We start from the raw sequence: 10397 nt of genomic DNA, 5'->3' as shown, positions 1-10397 counted from the left end.
TGTCACCCACCACCCCAATTTGCGGGATAAGGCACCAAACACCCCCAGACCCCCCCCCCATCTTATTGTCACACTGACCATGAAATATAAGAGCCGCAGCAGCTGAAGCTCTTTAATATTCTGAGTCCACAAGAACAGAAACACAAAAAAACTCAACGTTTTCTGGTCTCCCTCTCATTCGTCTGTCTATGAAGCATAAGTCATTAACAAGTCGTTGACGAGTTAATCATGACTCACTCACGGATTATCAATATGTTCACCAAAAGTTAGTAATAAGTTCATGACAAGAGTTAATTACGAGTATGTCATGAGTTAGTAAGGAGTTGATTATGAGTTTGTTGTGAGTCGATCAGGAGTTAATCAGGAGGACATGAAGCAGTTAACCGAATAAAAAGTAATGCCAAACTATTATATTTGTCATTTTTTACCCAGTAACAGACCTTTTCCATCCCATTCGTGCCATGACTTCCTGAGTTCGGAGGACTTTTTTTCCCCTCTATTCCTCAGTTTTTTTTCCCAGCCTTTTTTCCCTTTTATTTCTCTTTTAAAATAGTTTTATTTCAAAGTTCAATTCAAACATCGTGTCATTTTCTCCTCAATGTCTGCGCTCATCGACGTGACTGACTTTGACTGATAAACAAACACCAGTCTGACTGTCGTCTCCTTCCTGCAGGGAGGTGGTGGAGTACATGGTCCAACACTTCAAACCTCAGCTCTTTGGAGACAGGAAGCCGGTTTACGATGGAAAGAAGAACATCTACACGGTGCTAGCTCTTCCCATTGGCAGTGAGAGGGTGAGAACCTGTGCTTTGGCCACACCCACAATACCTGCAGTCCCAGAGTCGGCCATCTACAGTGTTTTTAATTCACACCCACACCCAGCACCTCAGCCTCTGTGAACCAGTGCCCTCTAGCTTTGTTAACAGGTATTGTGGTCCACGTGTTCTGCAGCTCCTCCTTCACCTCTGACCTCTCTGTGACTACAGGTGGACTTTGAGGTGACCATACCAGGAGAGGGGAAAGACAGAATCTTCAAGGTATCAATCCGTTGGTTGGCTAAGGTATCGTGGCGCCTCCTACAGGAGACTTTGGTCAGTGGCCGCCTGCAGGTTCCCCTGGACTCGGTTCAGGCCCTGGATGTGGCCATGCGCCACCTGGCATCTATGAGGTACTGAAATTTCAGCGAGTAAGCGATTTTTTTTCACTGGAACAAGAAACAAGCTACTTTATGTTCAACAAAAAAAGAAGAAAAAAAAAGAAAGAATTACACTTTGTATCAGCACAAATCATGCATTTTCTCTATGGGTTTTGGTTTCAGAGGAGAGTGAGTCGTTTGTATGACTTATGGATGAGGTCACACAGAGGTCATTCTTCCTGTTCTTCTCAGGTACACTCCTGTGGGGCGCTCCTTCTTCTCTCCTCCTGAAGGGTACTACCATCCTCTGGGTGGAGGCAGAGAGGTGTGGTTTGGTTTCCATCAGTCTGTACGGCCTGCCATGTGGAAGATGATGCTCAACATCGACGGTGAGTCAGTGCAGACGAACCGCTCAATCACTCAGTGATGTCACCACTTTTTTTTTGTCCTGACACATTGTGTAGAGGCATACACAAACACCCACAGACCAGACTCTCTGTAGTTTGACTGGGTCATCTGCTGCTCTCTGTCTCCCTCTAGTGTCAGCCACAGCCTTCTACAAAGCCCAACCGGTCATCGAGTTCATGTGTGAGGTTCTGGACATCCGTAACATTGACGAGCAGCCCAAGACCCTGACCGACTCTCAGAGAGTCCGCTTCACCAAGGAGATCAAAGGTGGGCTCGTGGACCTGCTGATGGTCCTCCCAAAACCCTGACACACACCAGATCCAAATCAGTGTTGAACCAAATGTCGATGCTGTGTTACATGTTGTGGTTTGTACCCCTGCTGGTCGTGTGCAGGACTGAAGGTGGAGGTGACGCACTGCGGCCAAATGAAGAGGAAGTACCGAGTGTGTAACGTCACCCGACGTCCCGCCAGTCATCAGACGTGAGTCGGTTTTCTCTTTAACTTTACCTTCTGATTTTACCAACCTGTCCTGTAGGTGTCACCAACGCTCTCCATCACAGCAGCTCTTCTTCAGTTGTCTTTGTCTGTTTCCTCCTCCTCCTCCTCAGGTTTCCTCTGCAGCTGGAGAGTGGACAGACAGTAGAATGTACCGTGGCCCAGTACTTCAAACAGAAGTACAACCTCCAGCTCAAATACCCTCATCTGCCCTGTCTACAGGTGGGGCAGGAGCAGAAACACACCTACCTGCCCCTGGAGGTGAGAGAGAAAAAAGAAAAGAAGAAAAGCCAACCTACCTGCCCCTGGAGGTGAGAGAGAGAAAAAAAGAAAGAAAAGCCGTTTCCAGATGTTCAACTGTCAACGCTTCACACATGGTTTTATGTTTGAAAGTTTTCTTCGTGGATTCTCTTCTGTGACTCAGTCAATAAATAACCCGACTCTGTTTTCAGGTGTGTAACATCGTAGCAGGTCAGCGCTGCATCAAGAAGCTGACAGATAACCAGACGTCCACCATGATCAAAGCTACGGCTCGCTCCGCTCCAGACAGACAGGAGGAGATCAGCAGACTGGTGAGTGACAGAAGAGGACAGCGCCACCAAGGAACCTCTCTGAACTTCTTTAAATCCTCCTTCGTTTCTGCTGGAAAATCGGTTGAACTTTGTCGAAGCTGAGACACTGTGTCCTTGACCTCGTAGGACATGTGACTTTGACGGTCCTTGTCTGGAACGTCGACCAAGATGGAAGATTGGAGATTAGGGAATAGATGAATTAAATCTAGATCTGAGGATTAAAGACTTTGAGTAGAGATAAGAGCTAGAGTGCCAGATGAAAACAAGTAAGTGACTCGTTAATACTGAGATAAAGAACTAAAGTTTTTTTTAAAAATTTGCCAAGAATGTGCCTAGCTTAAGGTACTGGTTAGCAACTGAATTTCTAGGTAAACACAAACAATAGTCTTTGTATTTAAAAGTGTCAGTGAACGTCACCTGAACGCAGCTTTCTTCTTAAAAACCAAAGTATGAGACACAAGGTGAGGGAGTGCAGTGAAGAACGAAGTTCAACCTTTAACCAAAAGAAAAGAAACATGTAGTAAAGTTCAGCTAAAGGTTAGCTGCTCTCAGGCCGACCCAGATGGTTTGGATATCTCTACATCAGCTCAGGGTGGAGGCTCCAAGGTCTAAGAATCTTCTTCCTCTCACAGATGAAAAACGCAAACTTCAACCTGGACCCTTACATCCAGGAGTTTGGAATTAAAGTCAAAGACGACATGGCGGAGGTGACGGGTCGAGTTTTGCCTGCTCCCATCCTGCAATACGGAGGAAGAGTAAGGATCACCATCACCTTCCTCCACCTTCACCTCGTCTTCATACTGTATACACATGGTCACGGTCTGCTCTCCACAGAACCGGGCCATCGCCACGCCCAACCAGGGGGTGTGGGACATGAGGGGGAAACAGTTTTACAACGGGATCGAGATCAAAGTGTGGGCCATCGCCTGCTTCGCTCCACAGAAACAGTGTCGAGAAGAAGTGCTAAAGTAAGAAGAAGACGAGGAAGTTCCTCTCTCTCTTTATTGTTTTGTCTGCGAACAGGGAGAAATTGTTCATCGGTTTGAATCCTGTGGTGTCTTAAAACTTTTCTGATATTAGAGTCTGATCAAATTGTTGCATAAAAGTTCATCAGTATTTTAAAGTCTCCTTTCTCTGTTCTGCTCGCAGGAACTTCACAGACCAGCTGAGGAAGATCTCTAAGGATGCTGGGATGCCCATCCAGGGTCAGCCATGTTTCTGTAAATACGCCCAGGGAGCAGACAGTGTGGAGCCCATGTTCCGACACCTGAAGAACACGTATTCTGGGCTGCAGCTCATCATCGTCATCCTGCCGGGGAAAACTCCAGTCTACGGTACACCTGGGACTGTTGTTGAGCAGCCGGACGGTTCTAGCATGTGTTGTCTTCTGACGACTGTTTTTTTTTTACACTCGGAGCCAGATGTTCTCATCATGACTTTCAGATGTTTACTGTCAAAGTTCTGGTCCATCCTGAATGAACAGTTGTGGTGTTTTCCAGCGGAGGTGAAGCGTGTGGGCGACACACTCCTGGGCATGGCCACACAGTGTGTTCAGGTGAAGAACGTGGTGAAGACGTCTCCTCAGACCCTCTCCAACCTCTGCCTGAAGATCAACGTGAAGCTGGGAGGAATCAACAACATCCTGGTTCCTCACCAACGGTCAGTGACAGTGACAACTGTTGGAGTGTAGTTAGTTAGTTTATTTATGTCCATCATGGTGTCGGCTCATAGAACTGGTCGAGAGTTTTTTTTCACACTTAGTTAGTTTATTTATGTCCATCTTGACGTCAGCTTCAGTGAAGTGGTCGTCCTCAGTAACAACTGTATGAATTACAACATGTTTATTAACTGTACAACACGTACATCAAAGATGAGTGGATGGATGGTGGAATCGTTGGAGAGTCAACATGATTAATCAGTTAGTTGTGACTTCTTTGTTTGTTCGCTGTTTGTCGCAGAAGTGGTCGTCCTCAGTAACAACTGTAGTAGTTAGTTGTAACTTCTCTGTTTGTCATGAACGTAAATCCCTTGTTCAGATTTATGTCAGTATACAAACTGGCCACAGGAGGCAGTAGTGTCCCTATGACAAACATGTCTAATATGTTTAATATTAAACATTCCCCCCAGCCGGTGGTGACCTCATCTCCTCTTCCTGTTCTCAGGTCAGCAGTTTTTCAGCAGCCAGTGATTTTCCTGGGAGCCGACGTGACTCATCCCCCTGCTGGTGACGGGAAGAAACCCTCCATCACTGCTGTGAGTCTGGCATATGACTCTGTTAAGTCATCAGACACAAATGTCTCGACCGGAAACAGACTTGACGTGTGTGTGTGTGTGTGTTTGTGTGGACTCAGGTGGTGGGCAGCATGGACGCTCATCCAAGCAGGTACTGTGCCACAGTGCGGGTCCAGAGACCCAGACAGGAAATCATTGAGGACTTGTCCTACATGGTCCGAGAACTCCTGATCCAGTTCTACAAGTCGACCCGGTTCAAACCTACCAGGATCATCTTCTACAGAGACGGCGTTCCCGAGGGACAGCTGCCTCAGGTGAACTACACACTGGACCAGAACCGTGTGGAACCCATTTCCTGGTTCTGTATTTGTCTAAGCCACAGGCAGAAGAAGAAAGCCGACAACAGGAAACTCTTTTTCATGTTGAACACAAAGACTGCGCTGACAGAACCTCTTCTGCCGTTCCACAACGTAGTGTGGAAGTCTAAAGGGAAAATCAGTGATTTTAGTTCACAGACCAACTCTGGATTTTAGCTTCTACTGGTCGATTGCTGCCTCTTGTGGTCAGTTTGTGTAACTGAGTGAGTTCCAAATAAATAATTTATAAACGTGTGAACTGCGGTGGAGGCAACTACTGTGAGCTGAAATTACTGATGTTCTCCATGAGACCTGGTGTGGAGGGAGTTCTTTTCGACTTTCAGGTGTCTGAATATCAGATCTTCTTTTCGTAGATCCTCCACTACGAGCTGCTGGCCATCAGAGACGCCTGCATTAAGCTGGAGAAGGACTATCAGCCGGGAATCACCTACATCGTGGTGCAGAAACGTCATCACACTCGACTCTTCTGCGCCGACAAGTCAGAGAGAGTGAGTTGTTGTTTTCTCATCGTCTGCTTCGGTCTCTTATCACAAGAATGGAAAAATGTGATGATGTTGTGTTGTTGGCACAGATTGGGAAAAGTGGGAACATTCCTGCAGGAACGACGGTGGACACCAGCATCACTCATCCCTTTGAGTTTGACTTCTATCTGTGCAGCCACGCAGGAATCCAGGTAAAACACAGCTGACATTGTTTTGACTATTGTTACCACCAAGATAATGAAATGTAAATTATGACAATGGTAAAATCAGTGAGATATAACATCGATGTCCGTGTCTCAGGGTACGAGTCGTCCGTCTCATTACTACGTCCTCTGGGACGACAATCGCTTCACGGCGGACGAACTGCAGATTCTGACCTACCAGCTGTGCCACACCTACGTCCGCTGCACACGCTCCGTTTCCATCCCCGCTCCGGCCTACTACGCCCGACTGGTGGCCTTCAGAGCTCGCTACCATCTAGTTGACAAAGAGCACGACAGGTGGGTGTAGTTTTTGTATGCGAAGTGCATTCAATGTTTTCACAAATTTCTCAGAGAATTATTGAGAATTATTTAAGTATTTTCTACTTTAAAACTGAAATTGAGGAAGAGCTGTAGCAGTAGAACTGATCATGTGATAGGCTGCTCAGCAGGTTAGGGTGATAAAGTTCCAACTTCCTCTGTTTTTGGTCCTTTCCTGTTTGCAGTGGTGAGGGGAGTCATGTGTCTGGGCAGAGTAACGGTCGTGACCCTCAGGCTCTGGCTAAAGCTGTTCAGATCCACCACGACACACTGAGGACCATGTACTTCGCTTGAGCGCCACCTATTCTTCCCAACCCTTTCCCCATTCTTTCCCTGAGTAGGAGCACTATCGTTGCCCCGTTTCCCACCTGACTCCGCCCCCTTTTCACCGGTGACTCTTCATGCACTCAAAGGTTCTGAATTTGATTTTTTTTTTTTTACTTTTACCAGGACTGTTGTTTTTATGTTGACTTTTTCAAACCGCATTATGTCATGAGTTTTTATTTAACGCATGGTTCACACTCCCATGGAAGTACGTACACAATATGGATGGGAGGAGGAATTTTTTTTTTTTTTACTGCCACCACATGCTGCCTCTAAACCCATCCAAACCCTGGATGACAGTATTCCAAGACTCCGAAGGGGGAACGTTCGGGGGGTTTTCTGAGCGTAAATCCACTGACACATATTCAGTGAGCGCCCCCTGCTGCTATAGCCAAATTTGCTTACTCTTCCACGCCAAACCTGAAGTACTGCGTGAGTGTCAGTGAAATTATCTCACAACGGTTGTTGATCCTCACTGAATTGAAATGTCTTAATTTTTACCATCACCGTTCAGTGACACAAACTGACCACAGGTAGCAGCAGTGAACCAGGAGCACATGTGTCTGTGTGAGCTAAAATCACTCATTTTCTCTATGGACTTTGGTGTTGAAGAGTGAATGGTTTACAAACTTACTTTTCTCAATGGGAAAACCTTAAATGTAACCTTTTTTCCTGAAGTCTCGGCAGGCAGCAGTTTAGCAGAGAGCTAGCCTGTGTGTTTTAGCTTGGTTGTGGCAACAGGAGGCGCTCACTGACCCCACATCAGTGAAACACTACATGGAAAACCCACTGAAGTGTCCCTTTAACTCGTGGATCATTGAGGGGCGTGGTTTTTCTGTGCACGCACAATGACACGTATCATGTTAATGTTGTCATTTTTATTTGAATGTTTTTTTTAATAATGTTTTTTAAACTGCCTTGAGGAGGTTTGGTACATTAGCACTTAGTGTTAGCATTAGCATGTGCCATCAGTCCTGCACATAATTTTATTTTATTTTTTTTATATATATATTTTTTAATTTGTAGTACTTTTGAGGCTTCCCCTCTGGTCCTTAGGCTAGCAGGGTTAGCTTGTGCTGGTTAGTGTGTCCCTAACAGATTTAGCCTTTAGCTTAGCAGCGAGGTTAGTGTATAACAATAGCGGGACCATTTAGGTTGATATTTCTTAAATGAATCTGCACCTAAACCAGCGTCGTTATTGTTCTGACGATTGTTACCAAGCAGCCAAACGTGTCGCCAACAACAGGCGGCGCCTGAACAGGAATTTCATCTGACATTTCTTTATTTTGATATTTAACATCGGGCACTTTTAATTGAACTGTTGTTTTTCATGTTCAGACTTTACGCAGGAGCAGTACCAGGAACTAGGTATCTAACCTCATCCAGAACTAGTATTGGAACTACAAACAGTTCCCAGAGCTTTGTTTGTTTTTCACCACAGAACATAGTACCAGGAACGAGAGATGGTGCTCTGAAATATATGTGCAGTATTTTCCCATAAATTAGGAGTTAAAATAAGGTCTGTGGTACACGGTACCAGGAACCATACACAGTTTCATCACATTAACTAGCACCAGAAACTGATGAGTTGACAATGCAAGAACTGTCCCAGTACTGGGGACAGTACCAACAACTTACTGTAGCAGAAACTAGTGCTAGGAACTGAAGAAGGTTCTAGGACACTACAGCAAAAAGGGAAGGTTCCAAAGGAGAACTGTTGTCCTTTAACAATAGACTCCAGACTCTTTTGCTGCTGGAACTAATTGGAATCCACACAGACCAGAGACGCAGAAAAACTAGCTGGAACTGTTTTACCAAAAACGCCAGAAAAACTGATTTGTAGGATCTTGACTTGGACCCAACCATTAAGAACAAAATAAATGGTTCCTGGTTGTACCAGTTCCTGGTACTATGTGGTGGAAACACAGTCGATGCAGCCGTAGCGGTCACCGTCACAGAACATGAAGCTGCAGTGGACAGAATGTGAAGTAAACGGTGAACCTTGCACCACGTCATCTGTGGGTGGAGCAAAAGCTCCACACACACCCACTCACATCACCACCTGCAGCAACAGCAGCTCCACGGTGGGGTTTTTTTGTTTGTTTTTTTTGTAAAGAAGTAATTCATGTGCACTTGATCGTGATTCTGATACTGATCTTGTTCCTGACTCTGATCCTGATCCTGATCCTGTTAACGATCCAAAGTCTGCAGCTTCTCTCTGTCCCACTTCCTGATCTCATGTTAAGCCAAACCCTTGGTGCTCTGTGTGTGTGGGTGAAACACAGTGACAGGAACTGTCTCACTGGACAGAGAGGAACCCTGTTGATGCAACAATTCACTCATTTCTAAGTGCTGTTGTTAGCCAGGATGGGTCCCCCCCCCCCAACCCCCCCAGCTACAAGAACCAATCTGAAAAGAAACTGACTCAGTAGAAACATGGAGTAAATTCAAATCAATAGACACTTAACAAAAACTTGATTAATTTACACGTCTGTAATTCTCTTCGGTGTCGGTTCAAGCATTTACTGGACTCTCAAACACACCTGAACAACAGGAACCTGATGTTGGAAAACTGTTGACTCTCCCACAGTAAAGTCCAAGGAGAAAATCAGCGATTTTGGCTACCACACCAAATTCCACAGAGAAAATCAGTGATTTTAGCTCACTGACAAATTAAGTGATTTCCTACCTCCATCACAATGTTCAAATGTGTTATTTTTAAATCATTTGGTCAGATGGACCTTGGTGACACAAACAGACCCCAGGAGGCAGCAGGGGACCAGCAGCTCCTTTGGTCTGAGCTAAAATCCCTGATATTCTCTATGAGGTTGAGTCCAAGTTAAAAACACTGGTTTTCTCTATGAGGTTTGGTCTGGAGAAATTAAAGAGAAGAAGCAGAGGAAACATTGATTCCAGTTTTTCCCAAAGCTCTCTGCTGAGATTTCACCCAGAACCAGCCTCTGTATCTCAGCCTGTCTTCGCACGAGGGGGGTGAGGGGGGCAAGAGGGCGGGACTCACTGTCACCTCTAAATGCAACAGCACTTAAAAAAAACCCAACAACATTCCATTCTGTTTTCACATCTCTGTCACTTTTTGGAATGTTGGAGAAGAAACAGCATGTGGTTCTTTCCCTGGATCTTCTTCTGAGCCATGGTTGAGTTTCAGAGGTAGGAGCCGAGCGCTCATCACTGCCTGACACTCAAGTGTGTAACGCTTTTAAAAATGTGTTTTCTTCTGATGAAGATTCTGAATACTGTAAATATGGTCAAAATGTTGCCTCCAGTGGACACTGTGGAGATGCTGTCCAACTCTGGCTATGTCCACACCGCTGCTTTAAACAGCCACAGTTTTTAGATCAGAACCTTGTTTGGTTCCACACTGAGCATCTTCAGTGATGCTGCTGGAACCAGCTGAACAAACTCAGCTGAAGGTCCAGTCCGGGGCTAGAATTTGAGTGTTTTTTTGCACATCAAATTTCTCAGTTTTGGGTTTGGATGAGCTCATCAGTTGGTTCATGAATGTGTAGTTCAAACAACAGGGAACTCCAGACATGTTTCCTTTTTTAAAATATTTAATTGAAATGATAAAGTAATACTCTTTTAAGACACTAGGATAATCTGGATAGCATGTCTTCTCACTGATGATGTCAAAATGTTTTCAAGTATTGGTTTTATTTGGATCAAAGTAACTGTTATGTCACCATGAAGTGAATACAGATCAGTAGTACTGCAGTACTTTGTCTTGTGCAGACCTCCGCCTGGGTGCAGGCTATTTTCAAACTTTTGTTTTAGGACATCTGCAAAATGTTGACGGTATTTTTCCGAAGAACAGCAGTCATTTGTGACACCA

General features: G+C 45.2%; 1 protein-coding gene across 1 annotated transcript in view; it reads left to right on the top strand.

Moving 5' to 3' along the window:
- The window catches only part of ago1 (argonaute RISC component 1), a 15507-nt gene extending 5110 nt beyond the window's left edge, over window positions 1-10397 (top strand). Inside the window, exons 3-19 of the mRNA XM_008322952.3 lie at window positions 674-794; window positions 987-1168; window positions 1388-1524; window positions 1676-1810; window positions 1937-2024; window positions 2153-2300; window positions 2492-2611; window positions 3244-3366; window positions 3446-3579; window positions 3761-3945; window positions 4111-4270; window positions 4774-4864; window positions 4963-5157; window positions 5574-5708; window positions 5792-5893; window positions 6003-6202; window positions 6409-10397. Of these exons, the coding sequence (XP_008321174.1) occupies window positions 674-794; window positions 987-1168; window positions 1388-1524; window positions 1676-1810; window positions 1937-2024; window positions 2153-2300; window positions 2492-2611; window positions 3244-3366; window positions 3446-3579; window positions 3761-3945; window positions 4111-4270; window positions 4774-4864; window positions 4963-5157; window positions 5574-5708; window positions 5792-5893; window positions 6003-6202; window positions 6409-6517 (2365 nt within the window). The 3' untranslated portion in view covers window positions 6518-10397. The remainder of the gene's footprint in view (window positions 1-673; window positions 795-986; window positions 1169-1387; window positions 1525-1675; window positions 1811-1936; window positions 2025-2152; window positions 2301-2491; window positions 2612-3243; window positions 3367-3445; window positions 3580-3760; window positions 3946-4110; window positions 4271-4773; window positions 4865-4962; window positions 5158-5573; window positions 5709-5791; window positions 5894-6002; window positions 6203-6408) is intronic.

The sequence above is a fragment of the Cynoglossus semilaevis genome, chromosome 13 (genome assembly GCF_000523025.1).
Source record: "Cynoglossus semilaevis isolate Cse_v1.0 chromosome 13, Cse_v1.0, whole genome shotgun sequence".
Lineage (NCBI taxonomy): Eukaryota > Metazoa > Chordata > Actinopteri > Pleuronectiformes > Cynoglossidae > Cynoglossus > Cynoglossus semilaevis.
The sequence above is the reverse complement of the archived record's forward strand: the minus strand, read 5'-3'. Positions and strand labels throughout refer to the sequence as shown.